The sequence below is a fragment of the Scyliorhinus torazame genome, chromosome 19 (assembly GCF_047496885.1).
Source record: "Scyliorhinus torazame isolate Kashiwa2021f chromosome 19, sScyTor2.1, whole genome shotgun sequence".
In the NCBI taxonomy this organism is placed as follows: domain Eukaryota; kingdom Metazoa; phylum Chordata; class Chondrichthyes; order Carcharhiniformes; family Scyliorhinidae; genus Scyliorhinus; species Scyliorhinus torazame.
The window spans coordinates 69,010,334-69,037,941 of record NC_092725.1 but is presented as its reverse complement, the minus strand read 5'-3'; the positions used below and the strand labels follow the sequence as shown (position 1 = coordinate 69,037,941).

At 45.5% G+C, this 27,608-nt stretch overlaps 1 protein-coding gene across 15 annotated transcripts in view; it reads right to left on the bottom strand.

Moving 5' to 3' along the window:
* The window catches only part of cadps2 (Ca++-dependent secretion activator 2), a 1,044,194-nt gene that overhangs the window by 227,766 nt on the left and 788,820 nt on the right, over positions 1-27,608 (bottom strand). For 8 of the 15 annotated variants that reach the window (XM_072484477.1, XM_072484475.1, XM_072484478.1 and 5 more), the window contains exons 15-17: positions 17,480-17,543; positions 5,754-5,877; positions 5,379-5,399 (exon numbers count right to left, since the gene is read on the bottom strand). In XM_072484477.1, coding sequence (XP_072340578.1) covers positions 5,379-5,399; positions 5,754-5,877; positions 17,480-17,543 — 209 coding nt within the window. The remainder of the gene's footprint in view (positions 1-5,378; positions 5,400-5,753; positions 5,878-17,479; positions 17,544-27,608) is intronic. The other 7 variants (XM_072484484.1, XM_072484489.1, XM_072484487.1 and 4 more) reach the window with 2 other exon arrangements.

Here is a 27,608-nt window from a genome sequence, read left to right as displayed (position 1 = left end):
ATCAACAATGAGGGTTGCAAGGAGCACCAGAGGCCAGTTTTGTGGTCCTCCCACACTTCATCACAGCCCTCCCAGACAGAGCCGATCTTACTTTGGATTTTGGAAGCCTTCTTTTTACATGAGTGTCAAGGTGGTGGTGCTGCACTTATATTGCAGGGCGGAGTTTGACCCGCCCTCCCTCACTGACTGCATACCTCCAATTCACCTGGAGCCTCATCGTGTGCAGGTAGAGATGGCACCTGTTATTCTCCAACCTCTCCCACTAATACCAGATTCTGTTGTTGTGGTGCTGGACATTGAAACACTCCCCGCCCCACCCGAGACCATCCGTGAAGCGCCCATGCCTCACATGGACCTATACCCATCCCGTTTGGAGGCTGTGTGCACCATCATGAACAAGGGATCCCCTCCAACCATGAGAGATTCACATATCCCCCTCATGTTATGTATTTATAGGTTGATGATGTGCCCATGACCATCACCATTCCCTCTGCAGCCAGTACAGAACCTGCCACGCCCAGGGACTTGGACTGTCCAACAGTCCTGCACACCAAGCTGCTTTTTCTTTCCTGTGGAGCACACAGTCCTTGCCCCTCACGGCAGCTGGGGTACACCATGTTCCCAATGATTGCTCTTGCTGCATTCCATTGCACTTCTGCACTGCCTGCTATTTCTGACTTCAGACTGTGAGGTCCAGATAGCCCCTGGACAGCCTGTGATCTGTGACTCCTTTCCATTTCAGAGCAGGAATATCTGCACTCTCTGAATCCTGTCTATCAGCCCTGAACTTAAACGGGAAAACCCACCACTAAGTTCCCATTTCCAAAGCGGAATACGGACACCAGTGACCTTCACAAAGCACTACAGCCCCGACCTGTTGAGTTTTCATGTGAAACATCCCTAATGTGCCACATTATCAGGACCCACCCCATAACATCACCACCTTCTCACAGCAATCAGGGAAAGAACAACAAATATAATCCTGCCACTATCTATTACATCCTCAGAACAACATTTTAACAAGTGTATATACAAAGTTCTTACCATGCTCTTTTATACTTTGGTCCCAAATTATAGCAGATCAAACATCGTTATCCACTTATAAAATCATACAGCGCAGAAGGATCCTGTTTAGCTTATGATGGCTGAGGGTAGCTATTTGAAAGATCTATGTAATGGGTTCCATTTTCCTGCTCTTTCCAACACTGTTGCATGTTTTTCCTTTTAGGCAGCATATTCTGGATCATACGACTTGCTGGTTAAAAAATAATAATCTTCCAGGTTATTTTTTTGCCAGTTAACTTAAACCTGTGTCCACAGGTGATTAACTCTCCTGCCAGTGGAAATACGTTTCCCCATCTACTCTATAAAAATTATTGACAATTTTCAGTTCCTATATTCAATCTTTCTTTAACCCTCTCCACTCTAAGGAGGACAGTCTTAGCTTCCCCAGTCTCTGCACAGAACTCAAGTTCCCTATCCTAAATATCATTCCAGTAAATCTTCTCTGTACACTTACGTCCTTGACATCCTTCCTAAAGTGTGGTGTCCAAAATTTGACAGTATTCCACTGAGAGCGATCCAGCTTCCTTGCTTTTATATTGTATGTAAAGCAAAGGATCCCATCTGTTCTTTTAACAGCTTTCCCAACTTGTTCTACTACCTTCAACCATTTCTTTATATACACCCCCCAAGTCTCTCTGGTCTTGCAACCCGTTTAAAAATGTACAATTTAATTTTGATTGCCTCTCCTTATTCTTCACACCAAAATGTTTTGCTCTTTGTGATCGATTTTTGAACTGTATTTTTGGATGTTACCGTGCATTTGAATTTTGAGAAACATCGGCAAATACTAAAAATGTTTTAAAGGTTGTCATTTTCTCCAGCTGTGCTAAGCTTAATTAGCTGAAAATTCCATTGTGGGATATTTTAATGTTAATCATTTAAAATGAACAAAGTAATAAGGGCGTTAAAGTTGTGTGCGAAGGAATATTACACAACCCTGTCAAGAAGCAAGCTTTTGAAAATAAATTAAACTCCTGAGCTTAGTCGCACCAATGTGTTAGAGTGTGAGTTAACACTCATTAATGTATCCGGATGCTCTTATTTGTGTTGATAATCATCAACATATAATTTGATAACATTTTCAGTTTTTCGCCAATTAGCACACCCATGTCATTTTCTTGCTCCACGTTATTCAACAATATACTTTTCATAGTGTATTCACATTTACTATTTTTAGCTCCAATATGTTTCACCTTACATATCTCATGAGATGGTGTTAATATGCCTCGCTGTGAAGTCTCTGTAGATCTTGTTCAATTATATATCTCACCTCAGAACATCCTATTTACCAATGATACATTATATACTTGTCCTCCACTTTCAATACTCATCTTAATATTACTCAGAACAAAAATAATCTTTTCATAAAACCCTGGCAAATGTGATGCTCATGGCTATTCAAGTGATAGTGATAAAGGCATCACCTATTTATTATTAAATTTACAATTCCTTCTCAATCCTAAACCATTTACTTTTATTCACAAGTCTTATATGGAGGAACTCAGTCAATGCATTCTGGAAATAAAATTATTACCATCATCCACCAACTCAGTAACACCAAGAAATTTCACTAAGTTTCAATAATGCGTGAGCCCAATCTTTTAAAGACTAATTTGATTTGACTTTACGTGTTAGCTTGATTATAGATTCTAATAATTCCCACACCACAAATAGATCTCAAGTTAATTTGTGGTATCGTACTGTTCACCTTTGAATAAGATTGCCTGTACCTGATAGATTTCCCATGTATCACAATTAAATATTTTTGCCAAAAGATCCCCTTCATCTTTATATTTTATCTTGATTCATTCAAGTGTTCATCAACATGTCCTCGTGCTTTAGGAGCAGTTCAAAAACTCAAATGGATGGATATCAGACCCCAGTTGCAGAGTTTCTGAAGACTGATCCATCATCTTCTTCATGTTTTGTCTTACAGCCAATTGATTCTATCCTCTCAAGTAGGCGAAAAGTCAAAACATCTTTTTAAGTCTTTTTTGTGGGGTGGAAGGAGGTATGATTTAATTCACTGACTATTTTATCTTTTCCTATTTATCCTTCAAATTAGTTCCCTGTAATTCATTTTATTTTTCTTGCTTCATTGTTTGCAAATATATTGAATTTAATGACAGTATGATGGCTGATGTATAATGCTCCTCAGTTTCTCCAAAAATATAGCTTTCTCTCTCATTTATCCTTTAATGTACTACTTTATTCTAAAGTTAAATTACACTGACAACCAATCTAATATTGTCAGTTGGGTTCACAGTGTGATGCATTTGTGTGCATTGGAAGCTACATATCTTAACACAAGGCCCTATTCTTTACAGACAGAAGATGTACACTTGCACCTGTTTCAACTAAACAAAATGCGTGACAGCCATTTGCTGACTCATTTCTCAGGGCTGTGCCTTGACCAATCAGGTCCAAGCGACCTGGTTTAAATTTCAAACAATGCTTGGCAGTTAACTGCCAGTCACCATCAACTGGGTGCATTCTCCACGGCAATGCTTCTGTCAACCAAAGTCCACTTGTCAACCAGTCAGCACTCTCTTCTCATACAGTAAAAATTGTTGTTTTCCCTTTATACTGGTATTCTTGCGAAATGTCCTGATGAGTACAAGACGAAAAGCTATGACTTTTCAAGTTCTATATCGGGGCGCCATTTTTAAAGGGAGCCTTGATCTCAAAGTGCCAGTAAAGGCTCTCTCCAAAAAGAGAGAGGTTTCAATGCCGTTACCTGCCCCCCCCCCTTGCCCCCCCCCCCGCTCCCCCCCCCCCCCCCCCCGCCCCCCTCCCCCCGATCCTCACTGAGATTAACCTCCTCTACCACATCCCAAAGGATCATTTGAATTGCGGCATTGGGAGCCCCCAATGAGTGTTCTTCAGACCCCTCCCTCTTCTTGTCGGCATCAGGCCCCCTCCACCATTGATTGCCAGAGCCAGGAGCCACACCCCTTACCCCCCAGGAGAGCAACACCACGTTAAGGGGTTGCGAGATCCATACCCCCCCTACCCCCCACCTTGCCTCCCTCATTCATACCTCCTATTCTCGCCCCACCACGTTTCAGGCCCTGACACTTTCAGGCCCAGGCACTGCCCTGCCATGTGCCCAACCACCCGAGGACTCAAATGGCCTCTGAGCCCCCAGCATGGTTATCACGACTGGTCTCTACCTGTGGAGATCAGTAGCGATTCCCCCTGCCTCAGCTGCGTCAGCGAGGGTGGTGGTGGTGGGGGGTGAGAGTGAGGAGGAAGTGCCGCAGAATCCCGGGAGCTGGGAAAATCCGGCTTTAAACTGACGAAGCGTAATTAAATGCTCCTGTCAATATGTTACTCTGGTTCATGCCCAACAAGGATGTGAACCAGGTTACATCAGGTGCCGCGGGCTGGGAGCATTGCATTCTGCTCAGCACCCGGAGCGTACCCTGTTAGGGGCTCACCCGCTAATCTCCCGGCATAGCAGGATGTCACCAGCCACAATGCAGGTAGAGAATCGCACCTGATGTGTTATGTTCTTGCAAAATTCATCACTTTCTTTCCAACTTTCAAGTCCCAGTACCATGACCCTCTTATGTTAGTGCAATAGTTAGCAGGTCTTTATCACTGCTCTAACTTCCATTCGAAATTGGTGCACTCCATCTGGCCACATGGGTTGAAAGGAAAATTAGTAAAAGACGGAAAGACTTATTTTTCTATAGCACTTTTCATGATCAGATGTCTCAAAGAGCTTTGCAACTAATGAAGTCCTTTTGTAGAGCAGTCAGTGCTGTAGGAAAGGCAGCCGCTACTTTGAACAAATTTCCACATACAGCAATATGATAATAACCAGATGATCTGGATTTTGTTTTGTGTGATGTTGATTGGCAAACAGATACATAGTGGTCGGGATACCGGACATCACTCCCCTACTATTCTGCGAGGTGCCATCGTATCTTTAACATCCATCCAAGCAGTCAGGTGGGTCCTTAGTTTAATATCTCATTTGAGAAAAAGACATCAGCAACAGTGCAGTACTCACTCAGTACTGCAATAAAGTGACAGCCTTAACCATATGTATTGTTTTTGTATACAGTCTAAGCTGTCTACAAGCAAAGACAGCAAAATGCCTTTAAATTGTTAAGTCTGATGTGAAGAATTTCGAAAAAAGAACAACACTATCTATTTCCCATAATATTTAGGTGCATGTCAAACGAATAACGCCAATCCTCCTCCAGAACTCAGAATACAGGACAAGTGTCTGAGAGACATTTATTGGCAGACGATGAATCTCCTTAAAGTGTTGTAACTGTCAAATAGTGCATGCGACTATTTACCTGGTTCTTTTCCACTGGCTGCTTGAAATGACAAAAGGGGTGTAGAAGGAAGAGAAAGTAAATTAGCCAGTGATTAAAAATGAACATAATTTAAATCTATGTAAAACTATTTATTCAACAAGGCTTCACAAGGGAGCGGAAAAGAGAACAGCTTTAGTGAAAGGCTTTCAGCTCTGGAAGGAGGTCTCATGAGGCAGATTAAAGCAATGAATAGAAAGGGCTCTGTCGTTCACCAGCTGAGATTTTAATGAGGCATTTGCATTTGCAGAGGCTTGGGTTTGTTCAATGGGAAAGAAAGACTTGTGACAAAGTGTTCAGCTAATGGACTCAATTGGCTCTCTGTGCCACATGGGCTGCTATATCAAACATACCAACCTTCTATTTTGGCATACTCTGAAAGGTGAGAATAGTTGATCAAAGCAGCTTTCTCTAGACACTTTCGTACCACTTTCTTGACATCTTCAGATGGCACAGGGGTGGCTATGTCTTTCATTAGAACCTTGATTAAAGAAAATAAGCAAATCTATAAAGATTATGTACCATACATCTATTATATTCTCCCAACACACAGCCCCTCCCACTTTTCACCTTTGCTCCTTTGAAAAAATTGATTTGCGTTGTTTTTAACTTTTGATGGTTGCCCAGTCACTGCTACTGGATGTGTACATGCAGGACATTAATTGAGGACAGAACAAGGGCAGCACAGTGGCGCAGTGGTTAATGCTGCTGCCTCACGGCGCCGAGGTCCCAGGTTTGATCTCTGCGGCGAGGTCCCAGGTTCGATCCCGGCTCTGGGTCACTGTCCGTGTGGAGTTTGCACGTTCTCCATGTGCTTGCTTCGATTTTGCCCCCACAACCCAAAGATGTGCAGGCTGGGTGGATTGGCCATGCTAAATTGCCCCTTAATTGGAAAAAATAAATTGGGTACTCTAAATTAAACAAAAATATATATAAAATTGAGGACACAATTGGACTTGCTTGTGATGCCCACTACAATTGTGCAGCCAAGGGACACTTACTGACAAGGTTCATACATGAAAAATGGTCATGGCAGTAGTTGAGGATAGCTGTTGTCCATGGGCATGTTATAATAATAATCTTTATTGTCACAAGTAGGCTTACATTAACACTGCAATGAAGTTACTGTGAAAAGCCCCTAGTCGCCACATTCCGGCTCCTGTTCGCGTACCCAGAGGGAGAATTCAGAATGTCCCAAATTACCTAACAGCACATCTTTCGGGACATGTGGGAGGAAACCCACACATACACAGGGAGAACGTGCAGACTCCGCACAGACAGTGACCCAAGCTGGGAATCGAACCTGGGACCCTGGAGCTGTGAAGCAACAGTGCTAACCACTGTGCTACCGTGTCGCAGTGAATACTCATAAAAAGTGGGCAAGTGAACATTGTCATTCAATGGCATTGCCATCACTGAAAATCTCATTATCAACATCCTGGAGGTTACCATTGGCCAGAAACTGAACTGGACTTGTTGCATTAATACAAAGACTACAAGAGCAGGTCAGAGGCTAGGAATCCTGCGACGGGTAACTCACCTACCGACCCCCAAAGACTGTCCACCATCTACAAGACACAAGTCAGGAGTGTAATGGAATACCCTCTCCACTTGCCTGGATGAGTGCAGCTCCAACATCACTCAAGAAAGCTCAAAATCACCCAGGACAAAGCAACCTGCTTGATTTACACACTTGCCACAGACATTCACTCTCTCCACCACCGACCCACAGTAGCAGCCATGTATACCATCTACAAGATGCACTGCAGGAACTCATCAAGGCTCCTTAGGCAGCACCTTCCAAACCCACAACCACTACCATCTAGAAGGACAACGGCAGCAGATACATGGGAATACCATCACCTGGACATTCCCCTCCAAGTCACTCACCATCCTGACTTGGGAATATATTGCTGTTCCTTCAGTGTCGCTGGGGCAAGATCCTGGAACTCCCTCCCTAATAGCACAATGAGTGTTAATTATTCAATAAGTGTATGTCATATAGCTTGAAACCAAATGGCATTTATTTTTCACAGAGACATTTTTCCTGCCTATTTTTAACATCAATACTTCTTTAATGAGGGCAGAAGCTGCAATACAAACTCTTCAGTAAGGTAGCAATTTCAGACAGAAGAAGATCTTCAATCAATCTAGCCCACCTATCTACAGTATTCCTTTTGGACTTTTCTAATAACCACAAATCCCAAATTCTGTTGACTGAAAACAAATTAACCCCATTCTTTTTGTCAAACCATGTTCTTTCCTGTTCCACCGCCTGTATTTTATTTCACACTCACCATTTTTTTATAACTGCATTTCCTATTTTGTTCTGTGGAATTCACTACCCCAGACTATCATCTAGCGTCTGGACCATATAGTTAATTGTAACTCAATCTAACAATAATTCAAGTGTTTATTTTAAATTATTTAATTAGTGCTAAAATGTCACTCAGTGGGATGCAGTTCTCCAACTGTGAGATGTGGCAGATCTGTGACGCTTCCAGCGTTCCAGTCGACTACATCTGCAGCAAGTGTAACCAATGGCAGCTCCTCACAGACCGCGTGATTCGGTTGGAGCAGCAATTGGATGCACTTAGGAGCATGCAGGTGGCGGAAAGCGTTATAGATATGAGTTAGAGATGTGGTCACACCCAAGGTGCAGACAGAGAGATGGGTGACCACCAGATGGGGCAGGCAGTCAGTGCAGGAATCCGCTGTGGTTGTCCCCCTCTCGAACAGGTATGCCGCTTTGGATACTGTTGGGGGGAATAGCCTATCAGGGGAAAACACCAGCAGCCAGAGCAGTGGCACCACGGCTGGCTCTGATGTTCAGCAGGGAGGGTCAAAGCGCAGATGGGCAATAGTCATAGGGGACTCTATAGTCAGGGGCACAGATAGGTGCTTCTGTGGATGTGAAAGAGACTCCAGGATGGTATGTTGCTCCCCTAGTGCCAGGGTCCAGGATGTCTCAGAACGGGTAGCGGGCATCCTGAAGAGGGGGGGGGGGGCAAACAAACAGAGGTCGTTGTACATATTGGTACTAACGACATAGGCAGGAAGGGGCATGAGGTCCTGCAGCAGTCGTTCAGGGAGCTAGGAAGAAAGTTAAAGGACAGGACCTCTAGGGTTGTAATCTCGGGATTACACCCTGTGCCACGTGCCAGTGAGAATAGAAATAGGAAGATAGAGCAGCAAAACACGTGGCTAAACAGCTGGTGTAGGAGGGAGGGTTTCTATTATCTGGACCACTGGGAGCTCTTCCGGGGTAGGTGTGACCTGTGTAAGAAGGACGGGTTGCATCTAAACTGGAGAGGCATAAATATCCTGGCCGCGAGGTTTGCTAGTGTCACATGGGAGGGTTTAAACTAGTATGGCAGGGGGGTGGGTACCGGAGCAATCGGTCAGAAGGTGAAAACATTGAGGGAGAACTAGAGAATAGGGCCAGTATGAAATGAATGAAAATCGTTTATTGTCACGAGTAGGCTTCAATGAAGTTACTGTGATTCCGGCGCCTGTTCGGGGAGGCTGGTACGGGAATTGAACCGTGCTGCTGGCCTGCCTTGGTCTGCTTTAAAAGCCAGCGATTTAGCCCAGTGAGCTAAACCAGTATGGCTCTGAGGAAGAGCAGACAGGGAGATGTTGCAGAAAACAACAGGTCTGGTGGCCTGAAGTGCATATGTTTTAATGTAAGTAGTATTACGGGTAAGGCAGGTGAACTTAGAGCTTGGATTCGTGCTTGGAACTATGATGTTGTTGCCATTACAGCGACCTGGTTGAGGGAAGGAGAGGATTGGCAGCTAAACGTTCCAGGATTAGGATGTTTCAGGCGGGATAGAGGGGGATGTAAAAGGGGTGGCAGAGTTGCGCTACTGGTTAGGGAGAATATCACCGCTGTACTGCAGGAGGACACCTCAGAGGGCAGCGAGGCTATATGGGTAGAGATCAGGAATAAGAAGGGTGCAGTCACAATATTGGGGGTTTACTACAGGCCTCCTAACAGCCAACAGGAGATAGAGGAGCAGATAGGTAGACAGATTTTGGAAAGGAGTAAAAGTAACAGCGTTGTGGTGATGGGAGACTTCAATTTCCCCAATATTGACTGGGACTCACTTAGTGCTAGGGGCTTGGACGGGGCAGAGTTTGTAAGGAGCATCCAGGACAGCTTCTTAAAACAATATGTAGATAGCCCAACTAGGGAAGTTGCTGCACGTGACCTGGTATTGGAGAATGAGCCCGGCCAGGTGGTAGAAGTTTCAGTAGGGGAGCATTTCGGGAACAGATACCACAATTCAAAAGTGCTGGTGGACAAGGATAAGAGTGGTCCTAGGTGAATGTGCTAAATTGGGGGAAGGCTAATTATAACAATATTAGGAGGGAACTGAAGAACCCAGATTGGGGGTGGATGTTTGAGGGTAAATCAATATCTGACATGTGGGAGGCTTTCAAATGTCAGTTGAAAGGAATTCAGGACTAGCATGTGCGGAAGAAGGATAAATACTGCAAATTTCGGGAACCTTGGATAACGAGAGATATTGTAGGCCTCGTCAAAAAGAAAAAGGAGGCATTTTTCAGGGCTAGAAGGCTGGGAACAGACGAAGCCTGTGTGGAATATAAGGAAAGTAGGAAGAAACTTAAGCAAGGAGTCAGGAGGGCTAAAAGGAGTCACAAAAAGTCATTGGCAAATAGGGTTAAGGAAAATCCCAAGGCTTTTTACATGTACATAAAAAGCAAGAGGGTAGCCAGGGAAAGGGTTGGCCCACTGAAGGATAGTCAAGGGAATCTATGTATAGAGCCTGAGGAAATGGGCGAGGTACGAAATGAATACTTTGCATCAGTATTCACCAAAGAGAAGGAATTGGTGGACGTTGAGTCTGGAGAAGGATGTGTAGATAGCCTGGGTCACATTGAGATCCAAAAAGACGAGGTGTTGGGCGTCTTGAAAAAGTTAAGGTAGATAAGTCCCCACGAATTGATGGGATCTACCCCAGAATACTGAAGGAGGCGAGAGTGGAAATTGGTGAGGCCTTGACAGAATTCTTTGGATCCTCACTGTCTTCAGGTGATGTCCCGGAGGACTGGAGAATAGCCAATGTTGTTCCTTTGTTTAAGAAGGGTAGCAAGGATAATCCAGGGAACTACAGGCCGGTGAGCCTTACGTCAGTGGTAGGGAAATTACTGGAGAAAATTCTTCGAGACAGGATCTACTCACATTTGGAAGCAAATGGACGTAATAGCGAGAGGCAGCACGGTTTTGTGAAGGGGAGGTTGTGTCTCACTAACTTGATAGACTTTTTCGAAGAGGTCACAAAGATGATTGATCCAGGTAGGACAGTGAATGTTGTCTATATGGACTTCAGTAAGGTCTTTGACAAGGTCCCTCATGGCAAACTGGTACAAAAGGTGAAGTCACAGAGGATCAGGGGTGAGCTGGCAAGATGGATACAGAACTGGCTAGGTCATAGAAGGCAGAGAGTAGCAATGGAAGGGTGCTTTACTGATTGGAGGGCTGTGACTAGTGGTGTTCCGCAGGGATCAGTGCTGGGACCTTTGCTATTTGTAGTATATATAAATGATTTGGAGGAAAATGTAACTGGACTGATTAGTAAGTTTGCAGATGACACAAAGTTTGGTGGAATTGCGGATAGCGATGAGGACTGTCGAGGATACAGCAGGATTTAGATCGTTTGGAGACTTGGGCGAAGAGATGGCAGATGGAGTTTACTCTGGACAAATGTGAGGTAATACATTATGGAAGGTCTAATGCAGGTAGGGAATATACAGGGAATGGTAGAACCCTCAAGAGTATTGACAGTCAGAGAGATCTAGGTGTACAGATCCACAGGTCACTGAAAGGGGCAACACAGGTGGAGAAGGTAGTCAAGAGGGCATACGGCATGCTTGCCTTCATTGGCCGGGGCATTGAGTATAAGAAATTGGCAAGTCATGTTGCAGCTGTATAGAACCTTAGTTAGGCCACACTTGGAGTATAGTGTTCAATTTTAGTCACCGCACTACCAGAAGGATATGGAGGCTTTAGAGAGGGTGCAAAAGAGATTTACCAGGTTGTTGCCTGGTATGGAGGGCATTAGCTATGAGGAGAGGTTGAATAAACTCAGTTTGTTCTCACTGGAACGACGGAGGGTTAGGGGGATAAGGCGGAGGATTGGGCTTAGTTCGAGTGCTCTTTCGGTGGGTCGGTGCACTCTATTGGCCGAATAGCCTCTCTCTTCACTGGAGGCATTCTATGATGATTTTATATGCTAGTTATCAGAGTATTTGAGAACTTGTTTCACCAAGACCCAAAACAGTAGTGAAATGATCGCTCTTGATTTATTCTACGCATCCCAATATTCTGATGGTTTTAATGACCTGCCCATTGTTACTACTGTACAATGAACCTGCTAATGGATAAATATATTGAAGCTACATTTCTTTTTTTCAATCACGCCTGCCAAGTGAAAGTAGTTAATTGTTCACAGTAATGGTCAAAATAATGAAAATCTCCACTCTGTTACAGAAAATATTACTGAACCTAATTGTACTGTTACAAAATGGTTCCCTTTGAGACAAGACACAGGACAAATCTAACCCAGCCAATTACCGCCCTATCAGTCTACTCTCCATCATCATCAAAGTGATGGAAGGAGTCATCAACAGTGCTATCAAGCGGCACTTACTCAGCAATAACCTGATCACGGATGCTCAGTATGGCTCCACCAGAGTCATTCAGCTCCTGACCTCATTACAGCCTTGGTTCAGACATGGACAAAAGAGCTAAATGCCAGTGGTGAGGTGAGAGTGACTCCCCTTGACATCAAGGCAGCATTTGACTGAGAATGCATCAAGGAGCCCTATTTAAACTGGGGTCAATGGGAATCAGGGGGAACACTCTCCATTGGTTGAAGTCATACCTGGTACAAAGGAAGAGGGTTGTGGTAGTTGGAGGTCAATCATCTCAGCTCCAAGACATCATTGCAGGAGTTCCTGGTAGTGTCCACGTCCAAACATCTTCAGCTGCTTGATCAATGATCTGTCTTCCATTATAAGGCCAGAAGTAGGATGTTTGCAGATGACTGCACAATATTCAGCACCATTTGCAACTCCTCAGATAATGAAACAGTCCATGATCAAATGCAGCAAGACCTGGACAATATCCAGGCTTGGGTTTATAAGTGACAAGTTACATTTGCACCACACAGGTGCCAGACAATGACCATCTCCTACAAGAGAGAATCTAACTGATGCACAATCAATGACCACTAAAGCAAGGTTGTAGTCCTACTGAAGGCTTTAATAAGCTAGATGTTTCCTCCAGCAGCTCAGGTACAGAATGAAGGCTGCTGGGGCGGCACGGGCTCGTATACCCCGCCTTGCAGGGCGGAGCTACCATACAGCTTGACCAATAGGAAACATACAATATCTACCAATGGTGTTCCAGCATTACCAGGTACCGTAATACCTCTACACAGACTACCACATTCACCCCCTGTTAAAAAAGAGTCCGGGGGGTGGTGGTGGCCTGATATTACAGCATGGTAACATGGTAGAAATTATAGTTATGGAGGTACCGTAATACCTCCGTACAGCATTTTGTAACTATTTACAATTCTATTTACTATTTACAATTTATGATTCATAATTAACTATAAACTTTAAAATGAAGCAATCAGTCGATTGGGGGCCCTGGTCGTCCTCTGTGATCGTCAAAGCTTCGGTGGTGACTCCGGTGGAGGCTCGGGCGTCTGTGACTCCGGGAGCATGGCCTCGATCTCTGTGGCAGCTTCGACACCCCTAGACGGCGCTGGTGGGGAAAACGGTTGACCTGGGAAGGGAGTGTCTGCGGGGTGCGTCAGTGGGTGGGGGGGCCTAGACGGGGCCGGCGGAAGGACGGATCCTCCTGTAAGGTGCACAGGTGGGAGGGAGGGTGGGACTGGTGGTGGGGTGTGCGTGGGGCTCCGGCGGGCGCCAGGTCTCGTAGGGAGACCGTATCTTCTCGGCCGTCAGGGTATGCCACGTAGGTGTACTGGGGGTTAGCGTGGAGAAGATGGACTCTCTCGACCAACGAGTCCGACTTGTGCGCCCGCACGTGTTTTCGGAGCAGGATGGGTCCGGGAGCTGCCAACCAAGTCGGTAGCGAGGTCCCAGAGGAGAACTTCCTGGGGAAGACAAGGAGACGTTTGTGAGGTGTTTGGCTGGTTGTGGTACAAAGCAGTGACCGGGTGGAGTGGAGGGCATCAGGGAGGACTTCCTGCCAGCGGGAGACTGGGAGATTCCTGGAACGTAGGGCCAGTAGGACGGTCTTCCAGACCGTTCCGTTCACCCTCTCTACCTGTCCACTACCCTGGGGGTTGTAACTGGTCGTCCTGCTCGAGGCGATACCCTTGCTGAGCAGGAATTGACGCAGTTCGTCGCTCATAAAGGAGGACCCCCTATCACTATGTATGTAAGCGGGGAACCCGAACAGTGCAAAGATGCTATGGAGGGCCTTGATGACGGTGGTTGCGGTCATGTCGGGGCAGGGGATGGCGAATGGGAACCGGGAGGACTCGTCAATCACGTTCAGGAAGTACGTGTTGCAGTCGGTGGAGGGGAGGGGGCCTTTGAAGTCCATGCTGAGGTGTTCAAAGGGATGGGAAGCCTTTATCAGGTGCGCTTTCTCTGGCCGGTAGAAGTGCGGTTTGCACTCAGTGCAGATTTGGCAGTTCCTGGTGGTTGTCCTGACCTCCTCGATGGAGTAGGGCAGGTTGCGGGTCTTGATAAAGTGGAAAAAGCGTGTGACCCCCCCGGGTGGCAGAGGTCCTCGTGGAGGGCTCGGAGGCGGTCCGCTTGTGCGTCGGCACGTGTGCAGCGGGACAGGGCATCAGGAGGCTCGTTTAGCTTCCCGGGACGATACAAGATCTCGTAGTTGTAGGTGGAGAGTTCGATCCTCCACCGCAAGATCTTATCGTTTTTATCTTGCCCCGCTGTGCATTATCGAACATGAAAGCAACCGACCGTTGGTCAGTGAGGAGAGTGAATCTCCTGCCGGCCAGTGATTGCCTCCAATGTCGCACAGCTTCTACTATGGACTGGGCCTCCCTTTCGACTGAGGAATGGCGGATTTCGGAAGCATGGAGGGTACGTGAGAAGTAGGCCACGGGTCTGCCCGCTTGGTTGAGGGTGGCCGCCAGAGCTACGTCATACATGTCCCTCTCGACCTGGAAGGGGAGGGACTCGTCGATGGCGTGCATCGTGGCCTTTGCAATGTCTGCTTTGATGCGGCTGATGGCCTGGCGGGCCTCTATCGACAGGGGAAAAACTGTGGATTGGATCAGGGGATAGGCCTTGTCCGCATAGTTGGGGACCCACTGGGCAGAGTAGGAAAAAAAACCTAGGCAGCGCTTCAGGGCCTTGGGGCCGTGAGGGAGGGGGAACTCCATAAGGGGGCGCATGCGTTCAGGGTCAGGGCCTATAACTCCATTTCGCACTACGTAGCCGAGGATGGCTAGGCGGTTGGTGCCTCATTTATCCTTGTTATATGTAAGGATAAGGATCTTTGCGGTCTGGAGGAATTTTCGGAGGTTGGTGTCGTGGTCCTGCTGGTCGTGGCCGCAGGTGGTGACATTATCGAGATACGGGAATGTTGCCCGTAAACCGTACCGGTCAACCATTCGGTCCATCTCGTGCTGGAAGACCGAGACCCCGTTGATGACACCGAAGGGAACCCTTAAGAAGTGATAGAGCCGCCCGTCTGCCTCGAAGGCAGTGTATTTGCGGTCACTAGTGCGGATGGAGAGCTGGTGGTAGTCGGACTTAAGATCCACCGTGGAGAAGACCTTGTAATGCGCGATCCTGTTTACCAGGTCGGATATGCGGGGGAGTGGGTACGCGTTCAGCTGCGTAAACCTGTTAATGGTCTGACTGCAGTCGATGACCATCCTATGCTTCTCCCCGGTCTTTACCACCACTACTTGAGCTCTCCAGGGACTGTTACTGGCTTCAATGACTTCTTCCCTCAGTAGCCTTTGGACCTCTGACCTAATAAAGATCCGATCCTGGGCACTGTACCGCCTGCTCCTGGTGGCGACGGGTTTGCAACCCGGGATGACGTTCGCAAACAGGGAAGGCGGATCGACCTTGAGGGTCGTGAGGCCGCAGACAGTGAGGGGGTATAGAGCCGCCGAATTTGAAAGTTAGACTTTGGAGATTACACTGGAAGTCTAAACCTAAGAGTGTGGCCGCGCAGAGGTGGGGAAGGACGCAGAGCCGGTAATTTTAAACTCCCTTCCCTGGACTGTGAGGTTTGCTACACAAAACCTCTTTATCTCTACTGAGTGGGAACCGGAGGCCAGAGAGATTTTTTGATTAACGGCTTGGACGAGGAGAAAACAGCGCCTTACCGTGTCGGGATGTATGAAGCTCTCCGTGCTCCCAGAGTCGATTAAGCAGGACGTCTCGTGCCCGTTGATTAGTGCTGTTGTTGTAGCAGTTGAGAGTGTTCGAGGACGGGACTGATCCAGGGTCACTGAGGCTAATCTCAGCAGTTGAGTGTTCTCTTCGGGCGATGTGTGGTCAGCCGAGCTGGGGTCCTGGGAGTCCATCTAAGATGGTGGCTCCCACTGGTCGCACATGTCTGGGGGTGCACAAAATGGCAGCGCCCATCCATCGAACGTGGCGTCCGCCGGACAAGATGGCGGCGCCCGGGGGCCGCACGTGGCCCTGGAGTAGGAAGATGGCGGCGCCCGCTGGCCGCACGGGGGCCGTGGAGTAGTTTGTGGTGGCGGTCCGCATTTGCCGCCGGAGACCGCGGCGACGGCACGGGCCTGGCATACCACCACGAAGTAGCCCTTTTTACAGCATCCCGTGCAGGTGGATGCGGGGCCGGGCAGCCCTGCTGGGAGTGCTTGGCCTACCCGCAAAAGTAGCAGCGGTGCCCCCCCGGGTTGCCAGGCCGCCTTGCAGCACAAGCTTGTGGGGGGATGGGGCTTGTCTCGGGGTCGGCTGCGGAGAGGTTCCACGCTGCCCAGGGGGCTGCCGAGCTGTCGGGAACGTAAGCACGGGCATTTCTGGAGGCCACATCCAGGGAGCCTGCAAGGACCCGTGCCTCCTTGAGGCCTAGGGTGTCTTTTTCCAGCAATCGCTGGCGGATTTGGGAGGACAGCATACCTGCCACGAAAGCCTCCCGAATTAAGAGTGTAATGGAATACTCTCCACTTGCCTGAATGAGTGCAGCTCCAATAACACTTAAGAAGCTTGATACTATCCAGGACAAAGCAACCCGCTTGATTGCTCCTCCTTCCACAAATATTCAAACCCTCCACCACCGACGAACACTGGCAGCCATGTGTACCATCTACAAGATACACTGCAGTAACTCACCAAGGTTCCTTAGCATCTTCCAAACCCACGACCACTACCATCTAGAAGGACAAGAGCAGCAGATACCTGGGTACCCGACCACCTGGAGGTTCACCTCCAAATTACCACCCAGACTTGGAAATGGACCGCCGTTCCTTCGCTGTCACTGGACCAAAGTCCTGGAACATCCTCCCTAACAGCACAGTGAGTGTACATACACCGGAACAGCTGCAGCGGTTCAAGTAGGCAGCTCACCATACGTCTGCAGGGCAACTTGGGATAGCAATAATTACTGGCCTAACCAGCGATAATTACTGGCCTAACCAGCGACACCCAGATCCCGTGAATGAATTTTTAAAAAATCATGGGTAAAAAAGAGGAATTCCTGAATTTAGTTGAAGAACAACTTGACCCAAATCTTGTTATACATAACTAATAGCTAGAAAAGGACAATGCTTCCGGTTGATAGAACCCACCACAAGTATCTGTTGTTCCCCTGATGGAGCTCTTTCCAAATCCATCTGGATGGCCAGGATAAATATCTGTGGCCAATCCCATGATCATCATGAGACACAAACTCCACCACAGTTCCAGTAAGTTGCTTTGAAGCATAAGAAATAAATCTTAGTAACTACAGTGGCTTCTGAACTATCTCCAGCAAATAATTTACTACTGCATGAGACAAAGGGAAAACATGTTAAAGAAGCCAAGAATTAAGAGTACATTTCATTGTAGTTTGAACATACCCTTTCAAGCAATGAGAGGGTGGCTTTTAGTGCACCTTCTGGCCGTCCAAATGGGAAACAGTACCTAGGACAGAAATACAGAATTCAGACGTCTTTGAACAATGAAGTTAAACAACAATGCAGTGACCTTCTATACAAAAGGTTAGGTGGACCTTAAACTTGACTTGTTACAGGACTTCCAAATAATCAACTATATCAGTACTGAGTAAGTGAGGAACAAACTGGACTTGCATAGTACAAATTAATAATAATCTTTATTGTCACAAGTAGCCGACATTAACACTGCAATGAAGTTACTGTGAAAAGCCCCTAGTCGTGTACACAGACAGAGAATTCAGAATGTCCAAATTACCTAACAGCACTTTCGGGACTTGTGGGAGGAAATCGGAGCACCCGGAGGAAACCCACGCAGACACACGGAGAATGTGCTGGTTCCGCACAGACAGTGGCCCAAGCCGGGAATCAAACCTAGGTCCCTGGCGCTGTGAAGCATCAGTGCTATCCACTGTGCTACTGTGCCGCCCATTAACCTAAAGAACAGCAGCTCATCTTTTGACTGGGCACCTTACAGCCTTCTGGACTAGACACTGAGTTCAACAATTTTAGATAGTAACCCTTGCCCCATTTTGTTCTGCTCTTTGATGGTTGCTTTTCTCGCTCTCATTTATTTCTTCTTCCCTTTGCTTTCAGGTGACAGCTGTTCAAAATCCTACCATTTGCACCTCTTCTAGATTTATCTTCACCTTCCTTACTTGTCCCTTCATCACTCTCCGTGGCCATGAAATCTTTTGTAATTTAATCTCTCCTGCCCTCGCCGTTTCACACGCCTTCCCTTTTGCTCACCTTTCCACCTCTGCTCCCGTCTTTCACCAGTTCAAAACCTTCCCCAGTTCTGATGAAAGCTCACAGACTGAAATATTAGCTCATTTTCTCTCCCGAAAGATGATGGCAGAGCTGCTGAGTGCTTCCAGCATTAACTTTCCTTTTCCATATGTCTAGCTTTTGCTTTAAACTTAGGCTTGTTTGTGCATTAAAGTGCTTGGTTTTAAGGAAAGAAAGACTTGTTTTTAACCTCACGATGTCCGAAAGCACATTAAAGTCAACAAAGTAATTTTGAAGTACAGCCACTGTTGTAATGTAGGAAAGGTGGCAGCCAACGAGCACTCCAAGCTCTCACATGACGGTGATCAGAGTCATTTTTATTTTTTTATATTGACCGAAGGACAAACATCGACAAGGACACCATGCCTTCTCTTCCTCAAAACAGTGCTCATGGGATCTTTTGCATCTACCTGGGACAGCAGACAGGGTCTAATCTCTCATTCAGAGGATCGGTGCAGACTCGATGGGCCACATGGCCTCCTTCTGCACTGTAGGGGTTCTATGATCTGGAAAACGGCCCCACCAACAGGGCAGCACTCCCTCATACCGCACTGGAGTGTCAGCTTGGACTCTCTAGAGAGGGGCTTGAACACAGAACCTTCTGACTCCGGTGCTTGTGTGACCATGGCTGACACTATAAATGACAATTTGGGTGAATACACTGGTATGAAGCTGATGATAACTGTGTTGTTACCTGTGTGGTAGGTAACATGTGCTACTCAATCCTTGGCTAATGAAGAGGTCTTCTGAATCTCGATGAAGAAGACTCAAACTCATCCAGTAGTAACAAAAGGTTTATTGAGTAACTATAACAATAATTGCATGAGTTCTTTACTTTAACTTTGATACAAGTGATAAGGTTAACAAGATCTAACTACAGTAACTATACGTAACTCCACTAGCCATCTGAACTACTCTGCTATGCCCTGGTCACAGTGCACCCCCGAGAGAGCCACAGACCCAATGTGGTTGCCTTTTATACCCCTGTTGATCCGGCCCTCTAGCGATCATGTGGTGCTACTGATTACACATTAACCCCTTGTGTACATGCACATATAGAGATCACTACAATAACATCCTGTGTTGATTAATTTGAAGGCTTACACCCCAAGAGACAGAACAGGAACATGCACCTGAAAATAGTGCAAAAATTAAACCCTTAAGTTGTATAAAGTCACATCATTTAATGGTCCACCAGAGTTGCGGTACCTCACCACAATTCAGCTGCGGAAGTATCCTAACTTCAATCTTCACGCACACCCAAACATTAAGCCTTTGTTCATCGAGCAATTCAAGTCAATCACTTTTGCAGCCTTTCTACGTTTGTCCCATTTCCAAGTGTAATATGATGGCCTTGTTGTGTATATACGACAAGTTCAGCACCCCACAACCAGAAGCTCTGCTTGAAGGGAGTGTCAATGAGAATGGGAACAACAGTATAAACATTCCTATTTCTGACATTGGTTTCCTCAATCGAAGCTCTCTGTTGGAAGTACGAGATCACTTTGAGGTTCACATCGATGAACCAGACAGCTTTTGCAATGGAAATCTATTTGCTTTGGCATTTGCCCTTACATCAACAATGGGCCAGAGGAAGTATAAAAGTACACTGTTTTAAAGTTATTTATTTTGAGAGAAAAAATAGAATAGACAGATTGTTATATTAGATGAAAAGCATAAACTAAAGTTCTAGGGAGAATAAATCAGTTAAGACAACAAAGGACGGCATGGTGACGCAGTGATTAGCACGGCTGCCTCACGGCTCCAAGGACCTGGGTTCGATCCCGTGTGGAGTTTGCACATTCTCCCCATATCTGCGTGTGTCTCACCCTAACAACCCAAAAATGTGCTGGGTTGGTGGATTGGCCATGCTAAATTACCTCTTAATTGGAAAAAAAGAGTGAAGACAACATATGACAGAGCAATCAGTGGTTAAATGTTTAAAATATTTCACTTAAAATTATCTTTTAAATGCAACTTGCAGATGGATGGGGTTAAAGTGCAACTAATAAAGCCAATAATAACTTTTAAGCAGCTTTATTACTATAATAGTATGAATTTAGAGTGTGAGCTGAAAAATTTCAACCCTAGGGCTGCTCTGGAATTGGTGGCATTAATAAATTATTATGGAATGCCACATCAATTTGTCATGTGAGAGTACCTTTAAGAAATGGGTGTTTATAAATGGGTGTGTATATAAGTATCTGTAGTGAGAGTACCTTTAAGAAATGGGTGTGTATTACTGCAGTGATGTCAGAGTGGGTGGAGCTGGGCTGTCTGTCAGCTTTTTATTTTCATTTTAAGCTGTTTGCTGCAGGATGTGTTTTAGTTTTGTTTTCAGAGCTGGATAGATGCAGTCAAGCCAGAAGGTGTATAAGAGTCCCTCTCTGTAATCTCAAGAATGCAAATCGATCCTTTGATGATTTAAAACTAATAACTGCTCTTAGTAGTGACCTTAACCTGATGTGCTTCTGCTGAAAGTTTTTTTAAAAGTCTTCGGTGTGTTAAAAAGGACAGCTTAAGAATTACTTAGTGTTGTATTCTTTGGGGGTTGTATTTGAATTAATGGTTGCTAAGATGTTCACTGTATGTTTTAAAAAGGTTAACTTGAGTTCATAGAATAAACATTGTTTTGCTTTAAAAAATACTTTTCCATTTCTGCTGTACCACACCTGTAGAGTGGGCCGTGTGCTCCCCATACCACAATCCATTAAAAGTTGCGGGTCAGGTGAACTCCATGATACACTGTGGGGTCCTCTAAACCCTGGACCACAACAAATTGGGGGCTCGAGGGGGATAAAAGTCTATCTATTGGATTGGCTTAGTGAACTTAAAGACAGAGAGGGGTGAGCATATTGTGGGTGCTTTTCAGGTGTGGTATTTCAGTTTAAGTAGGGAGTGTGTTGTGGACAATGGCTCTTTCAGAGGCTCTGAAGTTTTTGGGAGTGGAGACGGTCACACGCAGTACTTTACGGACAGAGACTAAAAGCAGACTAATAGATTTGGCGAAAACATTGCAGTTAACATTTCCTGACAAAATGCGAAAAGATGAGATAATTATGGCGGTGGCTAAGTATTTAAAGTTGCCTGAGATACAGTTTGCCTCATTGGAAATGGCAAAAATTCAGTTACAAATTAAACAAACAGAACGTGAGAAAGAATTAAAGCACCTTGAATACAAAAGAGAGAGAGAGGAAAAAGAAAGAGAAAGAGAGAGAGAGGAAAAAGAGAGAGACGAAAGGAAAACAGAAAGAATAATCCTAGCAGAACAAAAAGAAAGAGAAAGGGAGATACAGATCAGGGAAAAAGATAAAGAGAGAGAGTTTGAACTTCAGAAAATGGCCATGAAACATGACAGTCAGTTAAAATTGGCAGACGTAAAGGGAAACGTACAGTTGGTTGATAGTGAGGAGGATAGTGAGAAAGAGCGTCAAAGTCGAAGGCTTGGTGGGAATCTATTTAAATATGTCCAAGCATTGCCAAGGTTTGACGAGAAGGATGTAGAAGCCTTTTTCATTTCAGTTAAAAGGTAGCTAAACAAATGAAATGGCCACAGGACATGTGGGTATTAATGATTCAAGCAAAGCTGGTAGGTAGGGCTAGTGGAGTGTTTGCATCACTACCAGAGAAGGTATCTGGGTCATATGAAGAGGTGAAAAAATCCATCTTAGGGGCATATGAACTAGTGCCTGAAGCCTACAGACAAAGGTTTAGAAATTTAAGGGAAGAATTTGGTCAAACATACATGGAGTTTGAAAGGATCAAACAGAGTAATTTTGATAGGTGGATAAGGGCTTTGAAAATATACCAAACGTATCAAACTCTCAGAGAAATTATACTTTTGGAGGAGTTTAAAAATTCAATTCCTGATGTAGTGAGAATTCATGTGGAAGAGCAGAGGGTTAAAACTGCGAGGTTAGCAGCAGAAATGGCAGATGATTATGAATTAGTTCATAAATCAAAGCTTGGTTTGGATTGGATTGGATTGGATTTGTTTATTGTCACGTGTACCGAGGTACAGTGAAAAGTATTTTTCTGCGAGCAGCTCAACAGATCATTAAGTACATGAGAAGAAAAGGGAATAAAAGAAAATACATAATAGGGCAACACAACATATACAATGTACCTACAAAAGCACTGGCATCGGATGAAGCATACATGGTGTAGTGTTAATGAAATCAGTCCATAAGAGGGTCATTTAGGAGTCTGGTGACAGTGGGGAAGAAGCTGTTTTTGAGTCTGTTCGTGCGTGTTCTCAGACTTCTGTATCTCCTGCCCGATGGAAAAAGTTGGAAGAGTGAGTAAGCCGGGTGGGAGGGATCTTTGATTATACTGCCCGCTTTCCCCAGGCAGCGGGAGGTGTAGATGGAGTCAATGGATGGGAGGCAGGTTCGTGTGATGGACTGGGCGGTGTTCACAACTCTCTGAAGTTTCTTGCGATCTTGGGCCGAGCAGTTGCCATACCAGGCTGGGATGCAGCCTGATAGGATGCTTTCTATGGTGCATCTGTAAATGTTGGTAAGAATCAATGTGGACATGCCGAATTTCCTTAGTTTCCTGAGGAAGTATAGGCGCTGTTGTGCTTTCTTGGTGGTAGCGTCGACGTGGGTGGACCAGGACAGATTTTTGGAGATGTGCACCCCTAGGAATTTGAAACTGCTAACCATCGCCACCTCGGCCCCGTTGATGCTGACAGGGGTGTGTACATTACTTTGCTTCCTGAAGTCAATTACCAGCTCTTTAGTTTTGCTGGCATTGAGGGAGAGATTGTTGTCGCTACACCAATATTCGGACTCATCTTTATTCGAGATCTGGCCCACTATGGTAGTATCGTCAGCAAACATGTAGATGGAGTTGGAACCAAGTTTTGCCACGCAGTCGTGTGTGTACAGGAAGTAGAGTAGGGGGCTAAGTACGCAGCCTTGCGGGGTTTCCAACATCAGTTTCAGCCTGTGAGGGATAGAAACTGGGGACATGAGAAATACTCAAGTGGTAAAGGTAAAGGTGATCTGATGGGAGATAATAAGGAGAGTGTACCTCAGATTAAAAAAGAAATCCAGGAGGGTGGAAAAGAAATGAAAAATTTCAAATGTTTTCACTGTAATAAACTAGGCCATGTAAAGTCACAGTGTTGGTGGTTGAAGAAAAGCACTCGGAAGGCTGATGTAGTAAAACAGGATAAGACAGTGGGGTTTGTTAAAGTGGTAAAGGAAAGCCCAAGTGAAGCGAAGGAGGTGCAAAACATTGTACAGCCTGATCAAGAGGTGATTATTAAGAAGATGCCAGATCTCTTTAAAGAATTTACTTGTGTGGGTAAAGTTTACTCATGTGTATCAGGCGGAGCAGGTAAAGAAGTCACAATTTTAAGAGATACGGGAGCTAGTCAATCCTTAATCGTAAGAGATGAGGAGTTCTGTAGTTTGGGAAGAATATTGTCAGAAAAGGTGGTAATCTGTGGAATTCAGGGTGAGAGGAGTAATGTTCAATTATATACGGTAAGGTTGGAAAGTCCAGTGATGAGTGGTGAAGTGGTAGTAGGAGTAATAGAGAAACTATCTTGTCCAGGAATACAGTTTATCTTGGGTAATGATATAGCTGGATTGCAGGTGGGAGTGATGCCTACTGTGGTTGATAAGCCAGTGGAAAATCAGACAACTTAAGTGTTGAAGGACGAATATCCTGGGATTTTTCCGGATTGTGTAATAACAAGGTCGCAAAATCACAGGTTGAGGCAAGAGGAGAAATCAAAGAGTGAAGATGACGTTGAAGTGCAATTATCAGAAAGAATTTTGATCAGATGGTTGGAAAAGAACAAGAACAGGTGTAGGATGAGGCAGATATTTTTAGTTCAGGAAAATTGGCGGAGTTACAACAAAAATATGTAGAAATAAAACGGATGTATAAGAAAGCATATACGGAGAAGGAATCTGAGAGTATACCAGAGTGTTATTACCGTAAAAGTAATGTCTTGATGAGAAAATGGAGACCTTTACATATGCAGGTGGATGAAAAGTGGGCAGAAGTTCATCAAGTAGTATTGCCGGTAGGGTATAGAAAGGAGGTGTTGTGAGTTGCACATGAGGTACCAGTGGGAGGTCATTTGGGATTAGGAAAACTCAAACTAAAATCCAAAAACATTTTTATTGGCCTGGACTACATAAAGATGTCGTTAAATTTTGTCAATCATGTCACACATGTCAAGTGATAGGGAAACCTCAAGCAGTGATAAAACCAGCTCCCTTGTTACCCATTCCAGCATTTGAGGAACCTTTTACAAGGGTCCTAATTGATTGCGTAGGACCGCTTCCTAAAACGAAAAGTGGGAATAAATATCTTTTGACTATAATGGATGTGTCTACTAGGTTTCCAGAAGCCATTCCAGTATGTAATATTACAGCTAAAAAGATTGTGGAGGAGTTACTTAAATTCTTTACTAGATATGGACTACCCACAGAAATACAAACGGATCAAGGATCAAATTTTATCTCAAGGTTATTCAAAGAAGTTACAGATAGCTTAGGAATAAAACAATTTAAATCAACTGCGTTCCATCCAGAATCGCAGGGAGTGTTAGAAAGGTGGCATCAGACATTGAAGGCAATGTTGAGGGCTTATTGTCAAGATTATCCAGAGGATTGGGATAAAGGAATTCCATTCATACGCAGGAGCGTCAGCGGCCACTCACGGCATCCCCGCACATGCGCTGTGGAGGGGGTCTCTTCCGCCTCCGCCATAGTGAAGACCATGGCGAAGGCAGAAGGAAAAGAGTGCCCCCACTGCACAGGCCCACCCGCGGATCGGTGGGCCCCGATCGTGGGCCAGGCAACCGTGGGGGCACCCCCCGGGGCCAGATCGCCCCGCGCCCCCCCAAGGACCCCGGAGCCCGCCCCCGCCGCCTTGTCCCGCCGTTCGAAAGGTGATTCAATCCACGCCAGCTGGCGTGGGTTGACAGCGGCGGGATTTCGGCCCATCGCGGACCGGAGAATCGCCAGGGGTGGAGAATTCGGGACACGGCGGGGACGGGATTCACACTGGCCCCCGGCGATTCTCCGTCCCGGTGGGGGGTCGGAGAATCGGCCCATGGTGTTGGGAAATTGATGAGATTGAAGGCCGATAAATCCTCAGGGCCTGATAATCTACATCCCAGAGTACTTAAGAAAGTGGCACTAGAAATAACGGATGCATTGGCAGTCATTTTCTAAGATTATATCGACTCTGGAACAGTTTCTACAGATTAGAGAGTAGCTAATGTAGTTACTATCTAAAAAGGCAGGGAGAGAAAAGTGGGAATTATAGACCAGTCAGTCTGACATAGGTACTGGGGAACAGGCTAGAGTCCATTATGAAAGTTTTAATAGCAGAGCACTTGGGAAAACAGAAGCAGATTCAAACAGAGTCAGCATGGATTTACAAAAGGGAAACCATGCTTGATAAATCTACTGGAATTCTTCGAGGATGTAACTAGTAGAGTTGCCAAGGGGAAGCCAGTGGATGTGGTGTATGTGGACTTTCAGAAGGCTTTTGACAAAGTCCCACAAAAGAGATTAGTGTGTAAAATGAAAGTGCATGGGATTGGGAGTAGCATATTGCGATGGTCAGAAAATTGGTTGGCAAACAGGAAACAAAGAGTAGGAATAAACTGTTTTTTTTCCAAATAGCAGACTTGTGAGGTACTGCAGGGATCAGTGCCAGGACCCCCAGCTATTTACAATATATATATTAATGATTTTATGAGAGAACTAAATGCAGTATCTCCGAATTTGCAGAGGATACAAAGCTGGGTGAGAGGGTGAGCTCTGAGGAGGATGCAGAGATGCTTCAGTGTGATTTGGACAAGTTGGGTGAGTGGGCAAATGCATGGCAAATGCAGTATAATGTGGAAAACTTGAGGTTATCCACTTTGGTAGCAAAAACAAGAAGGCAGATTATTATATGGATGGCTATAGATTGAGAGAGTGGAATGTGCAACGAGACCTGGGTGTCCTTGTACACCAATCGCTGAAAGTAAGCATGGAGGTGCAACAGGAAAAAAGGCAAATGGTATGTTGGCCTTCGTAGCGAGAGTATTCGAGTACAGGAGCAGGGGTGCCTTGCTGCAATTATACAGGGCTTTGGTGAGGCCAAACCTGGAATATTGTGTGCAGTTTTAGTCTCCTTATCTGAGGAAGGATGTTCTTGCTATAGAGGGAGTGTAGCAAGGTTTACCAGATTGATCCCTGAGATGGCGGGACTGACGTACAAGGAGAGATTGAGACAGGATTAGATTAGCTGTAGTGTTAGAAGAATGAGGGGGGATCTTATAGAAACCTATAAAATTATAACAGGAATAGACAAGGTAGTTGCAGGAAGGATGTTCCCAATGGTGGGGTGGGGATGTCAAGAACCAGGGGTCACATATTATGGTACGGAAAAACAATTTAGGACTGAGATGAAGAGAAATTTCTTCACCCAGAGAGTGGTGAGTCTGTAGATTTCGCTAGCATAGGAAGCAGTTATTGCCAAAAAATTGTATGCTTTCCAGAAGAAGTTAGATTGGGGCTAAAGGGATCAAAGGATATGGGGGAATAGTGGGAACAGGTTTTTGAGTTGGAATTTTTTTCTTTTTTAAATAAATTTAAAACCCAATTATTTTCTTCCAATTAAGGGGCATTTTAGCGTGGCCAATCCACCTAACCTGCACATCTTTGGGTTGTGGGGATGAGACCTACGCAGAGACAGGGAGAATGTACAAATTCCACACGGACAGTGACCCGGGGACGGGATCGAACCTGGGTCCTCGGCGTTGTGAGGCAGCAGTGCTAACCACTGCACTACCGTGCCGCCTAGGTTACTGAGTTGGATGAGTAGCCATGATCATAATGAATACGGTGCAGGTTCGAAGGGCCAAATGGACTACTCCTGTTCCTATTTTCCATGTTTTGATGAACTGGCTGATGACTCAATGCATTGACAGATCCTCACTCTGCTTCAATGCAGCCTTTGACAAATGTTTTATTCTTTAAGTTGAGGAGAGTGCAGAGCTTAAAAAGAGCCATAACAGCATTCCCCCCCCCCCAAACAAAATGACGAAAAAGCAAAAGACAGCACCCAAACAAAAGATACAAGGGTGCTAGAGAGGCACAGAAGCCCTAGTAATGTCTATTTTTAGGAAGCCTGAGGTAGAAGTCCCAAATGATTTCCTTTTCAAAGCTGTGGACATTTCCCAAAACTATCTCACCAGCTGATCGTGAATGACAAGGAAAAGACC